The 22,431-nt window shown below is 43.0% G+C and overlaps 1 protein-coding gene across 1 annotated transcript; it reads left to right on the plus strand.

Annotated features, from left to right (window-relative positions):
• Nucleotides 1–7,253: 7,253 nt before the first annotated feature.
• gal3st2 (galactose-3-O-sulfotransferase 2) lies at nucleotides 7,254–21,855 on the plus strand. The gene is made up of 4 exons (XM_084064291.1): nucleotides 7,254–7,387; nucleotides 17,265–17,375; nucleotides 19,381–20,149; nucleotides 20,750–21,855. Exons 1-4 carry the CDS (start codon nucleotides 7,314–7,316, stop codon nucleotides 21,740–21,742), a joined length of 1,947 nt encoding a protein of 648 aa, XP_083920417.1. The 5' UTR covers nucleotides 7,254–7,313; the 3' UTR covers nucleotides 21,743–21,855.
• The last annotated feature ends 576 nt before the right edge of the window (nucleotides 21,856–22,431 follow it).

Here is a 22,431-nt window from a genome sequence, read left to right on the forward strand (position 1 = left end):
TGGATTGAGACTTACAATGATTTTAGGTGGCTGCAACTCTTTCATTCTTCAGTTACAGTACACCTTGAGCTCTTACTGTATATCAACTTCACTTTGATGGCAAGTTCACTGTCTACAGCCCTAACGGAATTACGGTACACTATCAGGGAAAGTCCCCTCAGAAACACACTGTCCATTAGATGACGGGATAGTGCTGCATGCTGCCTCATAATCCTGGTTAGTTTCCACCTAGAGACCTGTTTTGTATACTTTCTTCCCCCTCTCTGTCTTCAGCTTCCTGTCACTCTACTGTATGTATGATGCCTCATTCACTGTTGTCTAATTGGCCTTCTCATTTAGATCTGGAGTAGGAGAACCTCATGGTTGGCTGTACCCAGATCTCTCAGCCTTTCTTGCCAACTCTCAACCCTGCCTCAGTCTGCCACAGTGGGATACAGGATAATAAATAGCGTGCTTTTAACAGTGTGTGTGTGTGTGTGTGTGTGTGTGTGTGTGTGTGTGTGTGTGTGTGTGTGCGTGTGCGTGTGCGAGTGCGTGTGCGTGTGCGTGTGCGTGTGCGTGTGCGTGTGCGTGTGCGTGTGTATGTGTGTGTGTGTGTGTGTGTGTGTGTGTGTGTGTGCGTGCGTGCGCGTGTGCGTGTATAGATGAAACAGGGGAAGCAATAGAGTGCCTGGGAAAGTCAGAGATGGAGAGAAAAGACAGAGAATAGGGGAAGTAACAGGAATCCGACAGCCAACAGACGGGCATTGTTCTGACTGTGTGTGTGTGAGTCTGGGAGGTTAGAGTTTAAATGGCTACAGACAGAACACACACACATGTGTGTTCTCTCAAATGTGTGACTGTGTGCGCGCATGCACGACACACACACACACACACACACACACACACACACACACACACACACACACACACACACACACACACACACACACACACACACACACACACACAGACAAGCATATGAATCTAAGACACATGGCACTGATTTTCTCTGCCTAAACCAAATTGACCGATATAGTTCGGTTCTGGATGGCAATGCTTCCCACATTTCCATGCATTATGGCATGGCAGTGCTGAGAGAGAATTGAGTGACAGCCAGGTGGCCGGTGTGACACTGCAGGGTGACAAGCTGACATTCAGACATGCTGACAGCTTGTTATTTTAGATGAAGCTTGTGTAAAGAGGTGTCTGGGCAGGTATGATTGTGTATACTGTAGAGTCTTTGCATGTGGATGCAAGAGTGCACGTGAATTAAGAGTGAGTGTAGCTGTGTTTTCCGTTCTGTGCTATAGCAAAGGACACATACTGCATGTGTGTAAGATGAGCTTAAATGACAGTGTAACTGTCCCAGAAGGAGAGACAGTGGTTTCAGTTATAATTATAAATATGTTTGTTTATGTGAAATTCATGTACACACTGGGTTAAAAAGATTCATTTAATTATGAATAAATAGTACTAAAAGTTACAATAAATATATTAAAAGGGTTTAAATAGTACAAGATTTAAGGTAAAAATGCTGTGCCCATTGCTTAGAGGGTTCACGGTAAATTGGGCACAGTCACATGGTCAGAGTGAAGCTTGTCAATCAAGTCAGAAGCAAGCAGAGCTGATCCAGAGAGGTCACATTTAAGAAACTCCAGAGAGAGAGAGAATAATATTGCCAAAGTTCTGCACATGGTTCAAGAGGCGCACACGGTAAATGCTTGTTACCTTTCATTGATTTGTGATGTATCTGATGTGTGTTATCAAAATGTGCAAATGTAACTTTGTTTGAGAGACTTCAGTGTAACGTGCCAATAATTGGATGCAGCTGTGTGGACTTGATAATCAAGAGGACTCTGCTTTACAATGACTGTGGACTCAATAACCTTAACAAATGTATGTTTATTCTTTTCATAGTTTTCAGGTGTTTTATGGTGTTTACTATTGGAGGAGTTTGGAGAGTTGTGGAAATAAAACCCAGAAAAGACATCTGTATGAGGCGTGGACATTTGTTGAACCGGTGGCAGCTACAGACAGTATGAATCGAGAGTGGTTATCATACATTTGTTGGGAAAAGTATGGATGGTTTTGTGATATGGGATTTTAAAGACCAAAACCAATTTTAAGGGGGGAACCTTATCTATGTGGATTGTGTATCGATATGCAAATGTTCACAGAAGCCTGCTTTTGTAAACAAAGACCTTCATTAAAGAATATTGAACAAAATTAAAAGGGTGGTGCCATAGTTTTGCACTTTTTCTGTTTTTCATGTGTCTATGAGGTTGATAGAACTTCATTAACCGCCCTGGTGGTGTTTCAATGGTGTTTTATGTCTTCTCTGACTATTTTGAGTTTCTACCTGGAGGCTGAAACCTTGAGGGTCAAACGTGCCAATAGAAAAACAGCGCTTTAGTGACATAGTAAAAACATACCCTCCCCCTCATTATCATAACACAACAGGTGTGGGCATGAGGAGGAGGAGGAGGAGGAGGAGGAGGAGGGACTTGGACAGGTGGGTGGTGCTAAGGTGGTGGAGGAGGTGCTAAGGTGAGAACCAGGTATACTTAATGAACTGGAGGCGTGTCCACATAAAAACAAAATTTTAACCATTTCTGTACACTTTTTTGAAAAAAATCTTCCTCCTAGTATAACCATAATACCTGATGATCATGTTTTAGGGGGGGGAAAATCACTGAAAATCACGGAACCCCGTCTTTAAATTATTATAACTAATTAATATTTCTAATGTTGTCAACCAACAATAGAAATTAACACTGTACACTGTGAATAAATAAAGAATAATTAACATTTAAATAAATGCCAAAAAAACACCAATTCTATTTATTACATGAAAAAGAGAGGCAATAACTCATCAGACGAATAGTTCACAGTTCATGTGTATCGGGTGCACGGTTCTGGCAGAAATAGTATCTCCAGCCAGAGTTGCCAGATTCTGCGAGAGAAACAAGCAACCAGGTCTAGGAAAACAAGCCCAAAAGAAGCAACTATGGGCCACATGAGCACCTTAAACCTACTGTATACATCGGCTATTTGAAATTAGCAGATTTACAAGCTCACAACGCGTCGCATCGCGAGCGACGCGTTGTGATCTTATAGATCTGTTGTTTTCAAATACGATCTTGGGGGAAACTTATAATAAGTAGACCTGGCAACACTGTCACCAGCACTCACTTGATCCTTTTAGGAGTTCTGGTTTATTTAGTCATAAGCCCCATCAGCCCAAGCAACAGATCATACATTTATTACATACCCAGGTATTATTTACCCCTGGGTGAGGCGGTGACAAAAGGACTGAGAGGGTGATAAGCCATAGCTACAGCGGCACGATCGGCACAATCTAAAGCCATGTCAGGGCGATTTGGTCGGCAACTGACCAATCAGAGCAAGCCAAAGCAGTGGTTCTCAAACTTTTTTATGTCAAGAACCCCTAAATGAATGTGTATTTGGCCGCGGACCCCCATCTGAAAAGATGTTGTGCCAAGGACCCCCCATACAAGATTTGTGGTGTGAACATTTTCAAAAATATTCAGACATTTTCAAAGAATATCAAGATGTTTCCCTGGACCCCACTTTGAGAACCCCTGCATCAAACCACGGACCACCATAACTCTGAGAGTGTAAAAATGGAACCTATAAAGTGCCTCTGCATGCTGATTGCTGAACTGTCACCACGAGCGACGTCTCGGAAGGATGTCATTGTCACCATGCCTCAGTTGAAATGTCAGACATGGACATGTGTGGATGCTGAGGTAGAATTCATGGCTGAGAAGACATAACGATGCAGTTTATCCGGGTGCAAAGGAAGCAAAATGCACATCAGTGTAAACCAGGGGTAGGAAACCTTAGGCACGGGTGCCACTCAGCATTGGCACAGGGGAGGGTGATCACTGGCACACTGGCTTAAGTGTGAGAGAGAGTACTTTTGGTTTAAAATAAAATATAAAAAAAAACATTAAGTCAATTAAATCAAGTCCCCTCACATCTGTAGGCAAATACAATTCTGCACATATATTACATAATTCTACATTCATTCAAACTCTGAACTCTGACTGGGGAGGCAGTCTGGGAGATACAGTAGGTGGGGTTATCATTATAATGCCGTAATGTGAAAGAAAATAAAGAAAAAGAAACAATCAGAATCTTTTGGAAACTATTTTGATGTGGAGCCAAATTAAACGTAATGTTGATGTGGCACACTGACTATCAAGAAAATAAAAACATGGCACTTCATATCAAAATGGTTGCTGACCCCTGGTGTAAACAGTGATGTTCGCCGGTTCTCCGTATGGCTTTGTAATGTTAATTACCAACTGAGGCAGAATGCAGTACCTGCCGTCTTTTCACCCTCCTCTGTTAATGCTATTTACTCATGGTCTTGGCAGGTATGTAAGACAGGCTATGACTAAGTACCGTTAGGGCTATGTGATAAACTAACTATAGCCCTGCATTCGTCATTCACTATGACACATGCCTGGGTGATCATTTGTTGATCACACATTGCAAGGATGAAATCTTACATCCCACATACATGAGTGGGAACAAAATGTAAATGAGGTGTTCCCCAAAAGGAAGGATGCAATTTAGAGCGTTTATGTATGTTTTGCCAGGAGCGGTGTAAAGTAACTAAGTACATTTACTCAAGTACTGTACTTAAGTACAATTTTGAGGTATTTTTTACATTTGAGTACTTTTTCCACCACTGTTTGTCAGTAGGCCAGAGGAGAGGAGGACTACTGGACAGTCGTAAACTAGCAACACTAGTACTCTGTGTTAATCCTTCCAATCTACCAACCACCACCTGCCACACCTACCCTACTTCAGCCCTGACACATGGCATATACAGCAGCTCCCCCTCTCTATCTCTCCCTGACATGCACACGCACACGCACACTCACACGCACGCACACCACACCACACGCACGCACGCACGCACGCACGCACGCACGCACGCACACACCATTGGTGTGTGTACATACGTAGCAGTGTGTGCATACTCCCATCCATGCATGTAGCCAGCAATGCACACACAGACACACACACACACACACACACACACACACACACACACACACACACACACACACACACACACACACACACACACACACACACACACACACACACACACACAGTTTTACACACATACACCTTGCATTTTTTATATCATGCCCACACTCTCCTCTGGCCACATCAAGAGAGATGGGAATGGGGTATGTGTGTATATGGCGGGGAGGAGGTTACACAATGCCACGTTCCCCCCTGTCAGGGTGACTGTAGCAGGCTCATTTTACCTCTTTATTCAGGGAGACAAAGGAGGCTTTTGTGAGCCAAAAAAAAAACCCTAACACCCCACAACCTCCATGTCTTTACCCCCCTTCACAGTAGCACAAGGGAGGCACAGACACCGGATTATATGGGCTTGGCACCAATGCGCCATTTTCTTATACAGAAAACAGCTATTCTGCTCTGAGAGAGAGGGCTTTCTATGCTGAGGACTCAAATATCATGCAAGCCGGGCCAATGTTTAGCTGGTATAAAACTGCAGTGTTCCATCTATTGTCCTGTAGTACGTTTCTTTTTGTATGTGAGTTCTTTGCAAAGGAGGCAATCTTCACAAAAAAAACACAACCATTCACCAACCAACCCGTAACCGAATTCTTTGTTCAGTAGTCCTTGCTTTGCATCTTCGCCACCATACCCCCTGGTGAAGATTTTGACATGAACGCTGGTGCACCCTGCAGACAGTGCGGGCATGTTTTTGCAGCCTTGATTAGAAATGTCCTCTGTCACAATATATAAGTGTTCATTTTATACATAATTGTCCCACTGTGACCGTGAAACTGTGTGCATTATGTAGGCCTATCGTTAGCGTTATGCACGTTGCCTCTCGGCTACTGACTGATAGGCTGTTTATTCAGAATCGCTACAAGGGCCCCTGAGTGCCATTTGACACTTTCATACGTCAGTGTCACAGTTAATGGTGACAGCAGACATGTGTGTCAAAACACTGGAACATGACATCTCCTAAGCTTCGGCACTTGGAGGCCGATGGCTTTGACACACACGTGAGCAGCGAGTACCCCAGGCTGTCAGTTTGGCTAAATTCACACTTTAACTATGACTTAGCCATGACAGTTAAAAGTCGCTATTTATGTAGCACACGCCTCCGGGGATGCATCCATTTTCAAAATGATTAACAAAGGCTATTACAGAGGGATTTTCTTTTACTGGTTGCCAGTGCGTGCCCACATGACTGGGAAATACATCAAGATGGCTGCAACTCGTCTAGGCCTATATTCTAGCCGCGGCTGTGCCGTGGTTTCCAGGCCATGACATTTTATAGTTTCTCACAGTAAAATGTTATTGGGCTAATATAATGACCACCCTTGCCTCGCAAATTTTTATGGCTTGACTTGACATGATATCATCCTCAAACAATGACATAAAACGTTAACCTCTGTCATGCCATGGCTGTGCTGTGCAAAAAAGGAGAACATGATAGCCCAATAGTGCTTTCCCATAATAACCCCATTAAGACCGGAACGCATCTGTGTGTCATTTTTTGATTTCTTTGGGCTATTTTTGAAAAATCTTAAAAATCTGCCTGAAAAATCTTAAAAATCTGTGCAAAGCTTTGAATATGAATATTTTTAAAGCTAACATTTGTAACTCAAGTCTTTGCTTCTGCATGGGGGTATGTCCCTGGAACAAAACATTTTGAGATGGGGGTCCGCGACCACGGCCAAAGTTTGAGAACCACAGATTTTTTTTTTCTTCAAAAAACTGATTAAGAAGACATTATTGTAGAATCGGCCTCGGGTCTTTAACAACAAGTAGCCTAGAGCGCTTTTTCATGAAGTGATGGATAACATGGAACAAAAAGCCAAGTGCTTTGTTGTCACTGAACCAGCTGTGACATCTAGGCTACCTCCGATAATGACAGTGGACCACATCCTTTGTCCACCCCCCCCCCCCCCCCCCCCCCCCATCTCTCTCTCTCTCTCTCTCTCTCTCTCTCTCTCTCTCTCTCTCTCTCTCCTCCTTCCCTTCTTCATTCTGTGCCTTTTGGGGGTTTTGTCTGGGCGAGGAGTGGGCGTCAGCCGGTGGGTGACGGTGATGTAGTGGGAGGAGTTCCGACGTGGGGGAATCCAACCACGAAAGAGAGTGTGTGTGTGTGTGTGTGTGTGTGTGTGTGAGAGAGAGAGAGAGAGAGGGAAAGGGGGGGATAGCAGGAGGATTGAATTGGGAGTTTGTGTCGGTAACTACAGCGGGGTTTCGGGGCTCCCTCAGCCCGTCCACAGCAGCGAGACATGCCGCTCTCACCGAGGAAGTCTATCAAGGAGCAGGCGTTCATGTCTCTCACCGCGTCTCCGCCGTGCGTCTCGTAAGTCATCGGCTATTTTAGAATTAGCTGCTATTTCAGCTGATCTGCAAGCTCACGAGCTTGTAGATCTGCTATTTTCAATGAAATTCTTGATTTTTTGGGGGGGAATATTTGAAAGATTTTTTTTTAAACATTCCAACAACACTCCTGTTTGTGATTCTTGGATGAGGCTTCTTTCTGCCTTCCATCCTTCTTCAGGATTTGTTTAAAATGCGGTTTAGATTGGATATACACTCTAGGACAGTGGTTCAAACTTTTCATGTCAAGGACCCCCAAAATTATATGTATTTGGCCGCGGACCCCCGTCTCAAATATTGTGTTCCATGGACCCCCAGAAGCAAAGATTTGAATTACAAATGTTCGCGTAAAAGATATATGTATTGAAAGATTTGCACAATGTTTACGATTTTTCAAAAATAGAAGATCTACAAGCTCATAGCGTGGCAAGCTGTGAGCTTGTAGATCTGCTATTTTTGAATAGCCAAAGTATAACGGGTTATATTGTGATGCTATATTAACACATTTTGCTGGGGACCCCCTGGAGCCCTCCCAAGGACCCCTGGGGGTCCCCGGACCCCACTTGAGAACCGATCGATGCTCTAGGATGATTGTTCAGTCAGTGCCGATGGATCATGGAACCGCAGCTACATCAGCTTATGTTGTTTGAGATAAGTTGGTATCAATTGTTGCCATAGATTGACATTGTTTGAGATGTTTTGGATTTGGAGTACAGGCGCAACATTGTGTCTTCTTGGTGAAATAAGTCGCACCAGGGTGTCATTAATATCACTACAGACTAATTACAGAATAATGTTCCACTATGACTATGAGTTTCTGCATCAAGTTAAATGACTTCAGACCATCATAATGTCATTTCTAATGAGCACAATAGTTGCCAGCTTTGAATCATCAAGTGTATAAAATAGTGTTGCTGTTGGCGTTAACCATTGACTAAAAAAACAATTGAACTGCAAAACTATATTTCAAAAAAATGTAGTAGACAATTATTTTTTACCCCCTTTTCTCCCCAATGTAGTTGTTATGCCCATTAAATGCTCTGCAAAACTATTGATACTTTAAAAGCCAGTTGATTGAGATGGCACGTTTTCTTCTGCACGAATGACTTCGATGGCCAAATAGAGTTTAACAATTGCATTGATGGCAAGGTCAATGTGTAGGCAATCGCGTTAATTAGCAACATCATAAAAAAATCACAGCTGAGTGGGAGAAAGGCATACAGGCTATTAGGCATGTAGTGATTTTTTTATTTTAAAGTCTAATTAAATGTTCTTTACTGGACCACCATGTCCAGTCCAGTATACTACAGTGTCATTTAAACACATTATCTCCAGGAGAGCAATGGTGATAATCTGTTTTACGTGCATACCTCAAATCATTTATCATTGTGGAATTAATTTGCATTGCATTTGCATTTATTTTACCATAGTGAAGGTGTTTGTGCATTGAGCATAGTGAAAGGAGACCAGAGAGACTTTTAGATGGCAGCCACATTTTAAATATACGCTACACACCGGTAGCCACACATATTTCAATATGAGGTCATTTATGATTGAATACAGGCAACTAAATGTCCCACTGTCAGTCCAAGAACAAAATGACATATCAGGTTTTTATGTTTACAAACAAAATGGAGGCACTACTGGTGTACTGTAAGTATGATTGGGACAGTGCCACTTATTACTTGGTGTTCAATTGCATGTGTGGAGATGGCCTCTTTCATAATGGATTGAAAACAAAGGGATTTCCCCTGGTACTAGAAATAGGATACCTTAGACACAGCCTGAATCACACACCACAGCTAATCATCAGCATGGCTTGCATGGTATTTGACACCTCTGCATAGAAAATGCAGAGCAGAATATATATTGTATTCTCACTATTCTGTAGAAGAAAATGGTGTATTCATTGTTGCCAAACCCACGTTGCATTTGATGAACATACTATGTTTCCTGAAAAGTGTGGCCAAGCACATGTTTGTGATCAGACTTACGAACCTACTTGACCTTGCATACTCCTCAAGGTAACATGGTCTGGAACAATAAACACCGCTCTGTAATCAAATGCTCCAGGTGTCCATGTCACGGGGCTGTGATAGCGTAGCACCTTTGACTGACTGGAACGAAGTGAGCCTTCAGATACGGTTTCTGATTTGGTGTTGTTTTTCACACGAGAGGTTTAAAGGATGACGGGTGATGATGATGGGTTTCTGTACTGTCCACAGCCCTCCTCTGAGACACAGACTGAGTAGACAAAAAGTCTACCATATTTTCATGAGCATTAGTGAGGACCAATTATATGAAGACTGGTTGAAAATGGGTGAAGTCGTCCTTTAAGGCAGACACCTATAGACAATCAGGTAAGTTGGGAGCGGAACGTGTTCCTACACATGTGTTATGTTCTCCTGGTGAAACTCCTCACTGTCAGGTGAAAAGAAAAGACTGCCGATGTCACATGTATCAGAGGAGACACGTGGTTGTCCCCAAAATAATTTGGGGACAGATGATTAGCTTAAATGTGCAACATCGTTTTCTCACTCAATAGTAAACAAACAAACACACAGTTTAAGTGCATACACTACAGGAGGGTATCTTCACATTTCTTAAGTGACAATTTAAGGACTTATAAGAACTTTTTAATAGATTACCGTAGCCAAATTCTCAAATTACATTATTAAAAAAGGCAAATATTGTGAAAATAGCCGATCTACAAGCTCTCAACGGCGTTTTCTCAGCGAGCTTGTACTGTACATTGGCTATTTTCACAATATTGAACCGAGTCAGACTAAATGTAATGCCTACAATTCAAAGTGCTTGTCAGGGTGGGGGGGGGGCCCCAGTTCAAATATGAACATTTTGAGAACCTTTGGGGTCTTCACACCCTCCCCAAGACCAACCAGTATGGGTCAGCAGTGACAGGGACAATGTGGGAGAATTGGGATTTGGCATAATGATTAACTTGGGAGGAAATGTAAAAAAAAAAAGAACGCATTGTCATTGACGACAGTTACTTACTTGGAGGAGTAATTGCAGGAAAGGGTAGGGGATTGTGTGAGTTGTAAAGCAGCGTTAGTGTCTTCTGGGGCAATGAGTTGACATTGGATCAGCTGTTAGGAGCAATAAATGTAGCTTGGCTGTTCTCCTCAGCGTTCATATCAATGTCCCAATTGTTGAACGTTTACTTTAGATAATACAGTACGTGAGATTCTGTGATTGGGACCAAGCTTTCTGCCATGCAGCGATATCGGCATCCAGAGAGAGGTTGTCTGAAGGTCTTGGCCAGCCTTGAGGGCTTTGAATTCAAATGACCCCAGTACAGTATGTGTGCCCCAAAGCCACTGCTGAGAATTCACTAAAGGAGGGGTCTGGTATTCTTCAAAAGACCCAAGTTCTTACTGGTAGCTGCTCCTTAACTTCTGCGCGGAGGGCAAAAGTTCACATGTGTGTTTGTGCACAGGTTTGCCTGAAAAATGGACAGAGGCGGTTGGGAGGGAGCTTATAGGCCGGGGTCCAGATGTCTCCATAGCCCGAGGAAACCCGAGGCATATTGTTAATACTACACTTCATACTGTACATTCCTTATGTACATTTTTACCATCTGAGTTGGGCCGAAATGAACCCTGAAGATTTTACTGTGCAGTAGCACAGTTGTTGCAATAACATGCAGCATATGTGCTTATGCATGTGTACTGTATGTAATTGTGTGTGTGTGTGTGTGGGGGGGGGGGGGGGGGGGTATGCCCTGCACATTTTGGTTGTTATATTTTTGACAGTGTGTTAGAATGAGTCTTTTCGTTTTCAAGTGCAGTTTGCATTTCTGAGTTAACACAACCCAGATGATGAATAAGGTAATCCTTCCTTCTCAGGAATGTTCTGAGTGTGTGTGTGTGTGTGTGTGTGTGTGTGTGTCCAGGGGGAGGAATAATGACCTGCTTCTCTGATCTTTGAGAACCCTGTGTGTGTGTGTGTCTTGATCACAGCAGTGGTATTTCTATTTCCATGATGTAACTGATATTGTTGTCTCGTTATCTGACTTTTCCATTTGTTTCTTTCTCTTCTTATGACTATTTTGTACCTGCAAAAAGCTTGTAAAAATCACACCCTGTGTGAAGGAAGCGGTGCCTTTGGGGCGGGGCTTAACTCATTTCAGTTCGTCCCTATTGGTGGTCTGAGTCCACTTACCAAATTTGTACTTGGTAGCATGCTGCAAACTGGAATAATGGCTGTTTAAAGCCCAGCCAATGGGCAGACAGAGGGGGCGGGGCTTAAGTAATTACAGTTTGTCCCTATTGGTGGTTTTAGTCCATGTCCAAAATTTGTACTCCGTATTATGCTGCGAACTTGAGTTATGGCTGTTTAAAGGCCAGCCAATGGGAAGACAGAGGGGGCGGGGCTTGAGCAATTCATGCTCGGCCCGTATTGGTGGTCTAAGTCCACATACCAAATTTGGACTTGGTGGCATGCTGCAAACTGGAGTTATAGCTGTTTAAAATCCCGTGCTCATCCCGTGCTCATACGGGCTGACGTCCCTGGGGGTCCCTGGACCCCTCTTTGATAACCGGTGGCACGTGTGGCAAATGAGAGGAGAGATGGCATAGGCAATCTCCAAGTCCGTGTGTGTGTGTGCGTGTGCGTGTGTTTGTATGTGTTGCTTCTTTGCCGTGCTCATCCCGGGCTCATACACACAGACACACAGACACACAGACAGACACACAGACACACACACAGACACCGAGTCAAAGCCACGTATAGAGCGGTTGGCACCGCTAAAAAAAAAGTAAAATAATTTCACCCACTCATCTCTTTTACACCTGTAAACTTGTGATGTGACAATGAAAACAGGATGCTCTTTTTGGGGTGCTTTATTTAGAAATTATTTATAGATGTTTTACTCTTTGGTAGGAAGCCTCTGAAATAGGCTAGGTTACTTGATGGCAAAACAAGTCACCTATATTCAAGATTACACATGCAAACAAGAACAAGATTTTTGTTTATGCTTGTGGAAAAGTAAACTAGTAGTTTACTACGTATGACCACCAACTATAAATTGCTTGACCCGACCAATGCCAGATTTGTGGGTCCGATCCCGATTTTAGGACCTATTAAAAAACGTATAAAAATAGCCGATCTACAAGCTCACAAGTTTCTAGTGAGCTTGTAGATTTGCTGTATTTGAAAACCCCTCCAAAACAATTTCATTTTCGCCACTATGACATGCCCAAAATAGAGACGCCAGGTTGAAAGTGGTAAAAAATCGTGACACCATTGGCTACGTAATTGCTGATACCACAAAACGTCAACTAATGGCAGATATATCGGCCAGACTGATATTGGGCTAAACAAATTACGTACGTGTCCGTGATCTTATCAACACAGATTCTGTGTTGTTTCTTTGCCTTTTTTGTTTGAATAGATAGACCCTGAACAGAGAACCAGATCAAAGCTAAAAATATGAATTAATTTAAAGCAGTGGTTCTCAAGGGACACAGACTACTGCTACTTTTCTTCTGTACCACTACATGAACTGTAATCCCTTTTCACAGATTCAGACCTGATTACATGGCTAGAATGAAACACTCTGGATCCCAAGGGTCAGAGTTGAAAACAATCGCTCTAAATCACAGCGAAACATTGAAACTGACACTCGAAAGGCGGCGCCTATAAATCGCTCAAACAGGCAAGGCCCGCCCCATTCAGACATTGGCCTCATTGCTCAGCATGAGTAGTTTACATGTGTTTATGTGAACGCTGTTTGCCTTCGTCCCTGTGGGACCGTAACAGGATTCATCTGTCTGCCACAACCAGGATTTACACATCTTTGCTAAATATGGAGGTCTGGGTCAGGGCTGTTTCTGTCGCATAAACAGGGTGTGATGGCTCTCTCTGTCTCGTTCTTCCTCTTTCTCCATGTGGTTGAGATATCGGACCTGCCACATAGTCTTTAAGACAGTGTCTCTGCATTTCCATTTAGACTGTGGCTGCCGCTTTTAGAAAAGCGCGGCCTGCGATGAAACCCCCCAGGCCATGACGACTCCACAGGCTCCCCCCTTTTTCTTTAGCTCATTGTTGAAAGATGTAGAAATGAGTTGGCCTTGACTGGCTCCCTTCGAGGTACTGCAACTCTGATTTCCATTCATTTGCATTTAAGGCATTAATGGCCTCGGCGAAACGGGCTACTCAAGTACTAAGCCTGTGCAGAGTGAAGATCTGTGTGTGTGTGTGTGTGTGTGTGTGTGTGTGTGTGTGTGTGTGTGTGTGTGTGTGTGTGTGTGTGTGTGTGTGTGTGTGTGTGTGTGTGTGTGTGTGTGTGTGTGTGTGTGTGTGTGTGTGTGTGTGTGTGTGTGTGTGTGTGTGTGTGTGTGTGTGTGTGTGAGAGAGAGAGAGTTTTTGTGGTTTTGCAGGCTCTGGTTTTGAACATATGAGTAGCTATGGGCAATGGAACAAGGAGATGTGCGCATGCGGGGGAGCTTTGTCAGAGTCTCCTGTGTGTGTGTGTGTGTGTGTGTGTATATAGAGCATTTACCCACAGCTGTTAAGTGCTTCCAGGACTCTGTCGCACAACCTTGGAAAAGGCGCACACACCCACATACTACGTTATCCACACAACCTTGGCAGGGTAATGCCAGTATCAGTCCAACAACTGCTCCTGAAGAGAACCTATTCTGAGAGAGAGCGCTATTCAGAGAGAGTAAGTGCAAGTGAGAAAATGAACAACAATGAATCAGCGTGCCTTGGTCTGCTGAGCATGTGTGTGCTCATGAGAAGGTCACAGAGAGGCAGGCAAGTGGATTGTTTGCTGGCAAGAAGTTGTGAATAGAGAATGCGGTTGTCGGGTATACCGTAGCTGTGGGTTGGACAGTGAGTGCAGTAAAATGGAAACTTCATTACAGACTAGATATCTGGTTTCACCCTGACTTGAGGCAGCGGGAGACCTGGAATAAGCTTGCGGGGTAGAAGGTTAGGCTGCGCTCTCTCTGCAAGTTTCACCATCTCACACTCTCTCGCACTAGCAATTTCTTGGCTCTCTATCGAGACTGACTTTCTTTTTTTTGGAAGGGGTATTGTATTGATCTTACCGGATATGTTAAGGCGAGACAGATGGGAACACTCCCTCGACACGTTTATTTAAGTCCCAGCTAATTAGTGATGTCCCATTATTGAATGGAAGACTGAGCTCCCTCGCTCACTCTCTGACCTCCATTGTTCGCCACGTTACTCTGTTGCCTCAGTCTCAAACTGCTCTCTCTCGCTGTCTCTCTCTCCCTGTCTCTGTCAAATGCAAGAAGGCCTCTCTCTGTCAAATGCAAGTTGATCTAACTGTTGTCCATAATTCTGCATATTCTTTTCATTATTTCACTGAAGAAAATCGTAATGATGTTTTAGGTGCTTATGTGTTTATTCCTCATGACTAAGTGTCCACTGACCACAAGGATGTGTGTGTAGTAAATCTGAGAAGGCACTGAAATAACCCTTTAAACCTTGTACTTAAGGTTTAAAGGGTTATTTCAGTGCCTTCCCAGATTTACCCCACACACACACACACACACACACACACACACACACACACACACACACACACACACACACACACACACTCCATATGAGTATTATAGAAGTTGTGGTGCAACCTCCAGTCTACAGGCTGTGCAATCAGCACCACGCTGTTGAGTTTTTCCGTCACCTCTCACTGCTGATACTTGAAAAATGAAATGATAAAAACCATAGCACTGTGAAAGAGAGAGGGGGAGAGAGATGGAGACATTGTGGTGTTGTTGGCATACATATTGTCCTCTCGGCATGCAACAACATCACTTTTGGCCTTCACGAACCCTCAGTGATGCTTGATGGCCGCTAGCTGTGTTTGTGTGTGTAATCATCAAGCCCTTCTGGTGAACAGTGATGAGTATTACTCTTAATGTTAATGCATGACGTACCAGATCAACCACAAAAGTACTGAAGCTTAGCTTATTTTTAGCGCATTTCTGCCTCATTACAGAGGATGTAGTTAAGAGTCATTTTGTGGAGCAGCTGAAATGCACTGCACATGGATTAAAACCCAAGCCATTGTTATTTCTTCCTGCCTAATGCATGGTATGCACACCTAACGGAGTACTGAAGACTATGAACTGCTTTAACACAAAATCTGTTACATTAGCCCTGATGTCCCTATTTTGGGCATGTCATTATAGGCAATAAAATTATGGAAATGGCAGATCTACAAGCTCACAACGTGTCACGATGCGGCGTATCGTGAATTTTCAGATTGGCTATTTTCAGCATTTTGACATACAAGTATATAGGTCTTAAGTGGGCAACGCATTTATCTTTTAATTGGGCTGCCTGTATCCAAATGGGACTTTTCCCTCTTGGGCAGTTTAATCTTTGAATCGTTCAGTACTAGAGTAAGCATAAAGTCCTGCAGTGGCTTCGTCCCTACACCTGGTGGCATCGAGACTGGGACGCTTGTCGTACGCATGTGCACAACACCTGACAAAAACACGCAAACGTGGAGCTATTTTTATGATGTTGGCATTTAATGTGTACAAGAATGTGAGTCTTTAATTGATGTAGGAAATGCGCCACACACACACACACACACACACACACACACACACACACACACACACACACACGGGCAAGTGAATCACGCTAAGATGCTTGTCAGATTTGTGTCAAATAATTTATGGTGTTGACAGGTGGATTAGTGGCAGCAGTTTATGTGAATCTCACTTGTGGTTGACATGTGGCTTGTTTTCTGGCTTTTGCTGTAAATTATTGAGTTGCTTCCCACTCATGCTGTGTGCGTCATACAGTTGCTGCACACAAAATCATGTGCATATTCAAACATATACAAGACAAAGCTATTACAGTTCCAAAGGCTAGGTATGACAGCCGACAGCCAGGAACACAAGACAAAGCAAGATTCAGAGTGTTAATTTAACTCCTGTCCAAATGGACCCATAAGGGTCTGTGTGCCTGTTTGTGTGTGCCAGACACACTATGGGTTATACCTGTCGTTGGATTAATACTGTCAGGTGCAACCTTGTAAAACCCTTTTTTGAAGTGTGGCACTTGTGCTGGTTGAAAATGCTTTACAAATGATAAAAGCAATCAGAAAGATTATGTCATCTTGCTGACCTGATTCAGACTAGTAAGTTTGGGATACATTCTTCATCCGAATGATGAAGGCCCTTTCTTTGCATTTGGCCTTTTTGTAGACAGTAATTTGATGTCTCACCCTAGCAAACTTATGGTGCTTTGCTTCGTTTATTAAAGGACGACTTCACCCATTTTCAACCTATATTCATATAATAGGCCCTCACTAATGCTCATGATAAAATGGTACAATTTTTTTCTACTTGGTCTGTGTCTCATAGGAGGACTGTGGACAGTCCAGAAACCCGTCTACCTGTGACATCATCATTAGGCAGGATTTTTTTTTTCAACAAGATTTAAAACATTTTATTTCGATTTTTATTAACACGAGAACAATGGCTTCTATTATTGCATTGCAACTTTCCAAGAATATAAAGCCTGCAGTTTCTATTAGATTTGATTCCCTATCGAGGATGTCACTGGTAGACGGGTTTCTGAACTGTCCACAGCTCTCCTATGAGACGCAGACTGAGTAGATTTTTTTTTTACAGTTTTATCATGAGCATTAGTGAGAACCTATTATATGAAGATAGGTTGAAAATGGGTGAAGTCGTCCTTTAATGGTTCTTAAATGTTGTGTCACAATGAGATCAAGTCATGCTGAACATTTTATTTTGGATTCAAACCGAGCCTACATTTGAAGAACATTTCTATAAATACACCTTCCTTGTTTTCATTTGCTGTGTCTTGTGTGCCCCCTGCAGGTGGTTGAAGGGAGTGCTGTGCAGTCACCTGCGCTCTCTATGGATGATGCTCATGGTGCTCACAGTGGTCTGTGTGGCCATTCAGATCATTGGAGTCGTGAAGCAGTCCAGGTAAATGTTACAGTGCCGCAATCTTATGTGTCTTATGTCTTAAAGGGCAAGACCACTTTGGTAGAGGTTTGGGTTGTGTATTTACCTTGCCATGATGTAACTCCAAAGGTGGGCAAGAAATCAAAAATAATTGCTCCATTGATTAGAAATTGATAATTCAAAATATGCTCCTCATTGACTTACATGTACGGTAAAACAGCTCTCAAAGTCACTCTTTTAGCACAAAAACGAACGCAAACAAAGTTGATTCAGACAATATAGAACATCACCAAACCCAGTACTGTTTTTTTTTTAAATAAAAATGTCAACTTCCTGTTGATTTTGCCATTTTTAATAAGTAGAAAACCTGGACTGGATCGGCGGATCCGGATCCAGAAATCCAAATAGTAAAATCAACAGGAAGTTGACATTTTTATTAAAAAAAAAACAGTACTGGGTTTGGTGATGCTCTATATTGTCTGAATCAACTTTGTTTGGGTTCATTTACATGTTAAAAGAGTGACTTTGAGAGCTGTTTTACCGTACAATGTAAGTCAATGAGGAGCATATTTTGAATTATCAATTTCTAATCAATGGAGCAATTGTTTTTGATTTCTTTCCCACCTTTGGAGTTACATCATGGCAAGGTAACTACACAACCCAAACCTCTACCAAAGTGGTCTTACCCTTTAAGACCGGTTCTTAGAATTCATTACATATAATTCTGGATTGGAAATTGAGCTTCTCTGAAAATATATACGTATATATAAGAAATGTTTACACCACCTTTTATATTCTCAGAACACTAAACAGTCAGTTATGCCAACAATTTTAGAAACGGTGTATAAGAGTCCGATTGAGAGTGTACTCATCTCTTTAAAAAAAAAATATTAATAATTATTATTATTTTTTTGAGTGTACTCATCTTTAACCTTACTGGCAACCTCAACCCTTGTAAACTAAGTAGTAAGCTTGTCAGAATTGCCCTGAACATTCTTGTTAGGTTCTTAATCTTTTAATTTGTTTGCTTCTCTTATTTGCTCTTTGTTTCTTTTTATACTTTTGTGTACTGCTGTTTTATGTCATGCCATGGTAGCCAAAGATAGTTTTCCACCTCGTGTGGGGAATAAAGTTGTATCATATTGTATTATATTATATTGTATCGCATTATATGGTATCATACATGTGCTGCTCTCTGTTGCGTAGCTACTCCAATGCAGTGGTTCTCTATCTTTGTGCATTGTCACACTGGTTTACTGTGGAGCGAGCTAAGTTAAAGGACCACTTCACCCATTTTCAACCCATCTTCATATACAGTACATCATTGGTCCTCACTAATGCTCATGATAAGATGGCACCCTTTTACCCGGTCTGTCTCAGGGGAAGGCTGTGGACAGTTCATAAACCTGCCTACCAACGACATCATCGGTAGGCAGGTTTGGTCATTTCAAAAGAGATTTCAAACTGAAAAAAAGAGAGTTAATGCAAGAACAATGGCTTCTATTTCAGCATGCAAACATTCCAGGAAGGGAAAGAAAGGCTGCAGTTTATATTAGCATGGAATCCCCATGGATGATGTCAGTGGTAGGCAGGTTTCAGAACAATCCATAGCCCACCAATGAGACGCAGGTTTCAGAACTGTCCATAGCCCACCAATGAGACGCAGGTTTCAGAACTGTCCATAGCCCACCAATGAGACGCAGATTTCAGAACTGTCCATAGCCCACCAATGAGATGCAGAGTGAGTAGACGGAAATTGTGCCATCTTATAATGAGCATTAGTAAGGCTCAATTACATGAAGACAAGGTTGAAAACGGGTGAAGTGCTCCTTTTTAAGGGAAATGTGGCTCAAATGTGAACTCTTTGCCAAGCTAATCTGATTACATTATTATTACATTTGAAAATGAACTTTATCAAAACATGATGTGTGCATGTACAGTCTCTGTTGGTAAAATTATACATTACTTTAAATCATCACAATGCATGAATCTTTGACTATATGCATTTCTTGCTGTCTGCTTCAAGGAATGGCAAACTGATAAGTGATAGACTCCTGAACTTGAGGCTCACTTCCGACGGCCATCGCCCACCGCCTACTTTCCACAAGGACAGGGAGCCCCTTCACCCGGAGCCTGTTTACCAAGAGGAACTGAAGTCTGCAGGATGGGAGAGACGGATCCCAAGGATGGAAGAACACACTAAGGAGGATGACGTGCAGCTTGTGGTGGTCGAGAAGCTTGAGGAGGTGCTCGATGGATATCCAAAGTCTTCAAATGAGGTCATAGATCCTCTGACAGAAGCAAGTCAATTTAGAGCTGAAAAGATTGTCCTAGCTGTAGACGCACCACATGGAGACAAGTTAGACTCGGGACTCAAAGGTTCAGCGGCTCTCCGCCATGAGGGGTGGAAGTTCCACAAAACGGGGAAAGCTTTGTCGGCAGCATCTGACGCGAGGAGGTTAAGCATCCTCTCTCGTCCAAGCTCCTCCAACGCCCACCTCAGTGGCCTCCTCGACCACGGGGTCAATTCAGCTGCACCTGTGAAGCCGAGCACGTGTCGGCCAAAAAAGCACCTCGTGTTCCTCAAGACGCACAAAACGGCCAGCAGCACTATCCTCAACATCCTGTATCGCTACGGCGACAGCAACAACTTGACATTCGCCCTGCCGCTGAACAAGCACAGTCAGCTGTTCTACCCGTACTACTTCGCCTCCCACTTTGTGGAGGGCATCCGCAACAGGAGTGTGAGGGAGTTCCACATCATGTGCAACCACATGCGCTTTAGAAAAGCCGAGGTGAGCTTAATTCCAAATTCACTTTTAATTCCTGGTTTTACTGACTTAAAGCACTGTATGTATGGGGTATTACACCCATTTCTTAGGATTTAGGCCCATCTTAGGACACTGTGCGTAGCTTAACTCTGAACAATGGTTACATCAGAGAATAATATCTATCTTGAGAAATGTTACGGAGTAGTTCACCCAAAAAATTACTTATTTTCTAGCAATTACACACCCCATGAAGCATTGAATTCATGGAGAATGTTTTTGTCGCATTCCTGAACCAATATTTTTTTGATTTGTTTTCGGATTTGTATTTGTATACAAATGTATTTCCGGTAGGAGACTCAAAGGAGTCTCCTACCGGAAATACACCCGGTCATCAAATTATTGGGTCAGGAATGCGTCAAAAACTACAAAATCTCCATGAATGTAAGTCTTCATGGGGTGTGTAATTGATAGAAAATAATATTTTTTTTTGGGGTGAACTATTCTTTTAGCCATCATGAAAAATTATTGAACCCTGTCTGTGTAGAAGTTCTCAGCAGATCAAACGAAAAAAAACACATGGTGTTAGCTGTGCATGTCATCATTCTCCTTGTCATGTCCCCTCAGGTGGAAAAGGTGATGCCTCCGGACACCTTCTACTTCTCCATCTTGAGACATCCGGTGGCCATGCTGGAGTCCATCTACATATACTACAAGAGCATCCCGGCCTTCGCCAAGACTCGCAGCTTGGACGACTTCCTCAGTAATGCCACGCGGCTCTTCAACTCGTCCCAGCCCATTAACAACTACGCCCACAACCTCCTCACTTTTGACTTTGGCTTCGACAACAACGCCACGGCGGACAGTCCCGACCTCGAGGAGAGAGCCAGCGCCGCCATCGCAGCCATCGAGCGGGATTTTAACCTCGTGATGATTTCAGAATACTTCGACGAGTCCATGATCTTGTTGAGGCACGCTCTCTGCTGGTCTCTGGACGATGTCGTTTCCTTTAAGCTCAACAGTCGGAACGAACGGACGCGTCGCACGCTTTCGCCAGACAGTGCAGACAAGATTAAAAGTTGGAACGCTTTAGACTGGAGGCTCTACGTGCACTTTAACACCACCTTCTGGCGACGAGTGGACACTGTGCTGGGGCGAGAGGAGATGAGGAGAGAAATAAGTCTTTTGCAAGAGAGAAGGGCACAGCTCGCGAAAACCTGCCTCAAAGATGGCGCGGCAGTAGACCCTTCGAAGATAAAAGATGCCGGTCTGAAGCCGTTCCAATACGGGCAGGCCGTCATCCAAGGCTATAACTTAAACCCAGGGCTGGACGGGCCCACTCGAACACAATGTCAGAACCTTATAACGCCGGAGCTGCAGTACACGGATGCTCTTTATTCCAAGCAGTTCCCTGTGCTTGCGGCTCGTCTCAAACAGGCGGCAAAGAAAAAGGCCACTTCGCAGAGGCTGTCCGGTTCAAATCGAACGGCCAATGTGGGAGTGGGCCAGGCATGGGTGAGGGAACCCCGCTACAGGAGAACTGTATGGCACAAAGAGCTAAATATCCCAAACCAGAAAAGCCTATTTAATGAAAATTCAAATAACAGAAATATGCCATGAGCGGTAGTGTCGAAGGACTGGTGATTAATGGGACTGTTCAGATGGATCTGGTCTCCCCGAGCATTTTGGTTTAGTACTGGTTACTCACAATACTGTTCATGGGTCTAAAATCTTATTGCACAAGGGGAACTTCTGAGTGCTGGCTATTTCACTAGGTCGTTAAAGATTGATGGACATATTTGTAATGTGTTTTTTAAGTTGTTTGTTGTCAACTTAAGAAAAGTTGAATGAATAAATATGACATGCTCAGTCTAACAGACATTTATCTTTGAAAATGTAGTTTGGATTATTAAGGTTGATGCCAGACCAAATGCTATTTATTTCTGATGACTTGAGGGTTTGTACAGTAAAGAGTGCAAGTCCATGTGTATTTGCCCTGCCTTCGTTTTGCCTTCACTCTTGTTTCCCTTTCAAATACCTCAGTACTGTTTGCCTTCACTGATGCTTTAAAATTGTTGTGGATTTTCATATTCTTTAGAGCCAGGGAGCAGTACCGGAAACGTATGGTAACAGAAGGACAATATTTCGTCAAGGTTTGTTCCATAAACCCATAGGAAAAAGCACTTGAGACGTCTCAAATTCATGGTATCTCTGCACGACAACTGGTGTTTGATTTATTTATTGTTTTCTTCGCTCTCAAATGAAGGACATGTACTTAACATCGAATCAATTAGCAGGAAAACGGATAT

Source organism: Gymnoscopelus microlampas (genome assembly GCF_963454915.1).
Source record: "Gymnoscopelus microlampas genome assembly, chromosome: 8".
In the NCBI taxonomy this organism is placed as follows: Eukaryota; Metazoa; Chordata; class Actinopteri; order Myctophiformes; family Myctophidae; genus Gymnoscopelus; species Gymnoscopelus microlampas.

Bases quoted from the DNA above. Each gene is read 5' to 3' on its own strand.
- gal3st2 (XM_084064291.1), top strand. From the start codon at position 7,314: ATGCCGCTCTCACCGAGGAAGTCTATCAAGGAGCAGGCGTTCATGTCT. The intron at 7,388-17,264 runs GTAAGTCATCGG...TGCCCCCTGCAG, and splicing joins GCGTCTCCGCCGTGCGTCTC to GTGGTTGAAGGGAGTGCTGT. The intron at 20,150-20,749 runs GTGAGCTTAATT...ATGTCCCCTCAG, and splicing joins TGCGCTTTAGAAAAGCCGAG to GTGGAAAAGGTGATGCCTCC.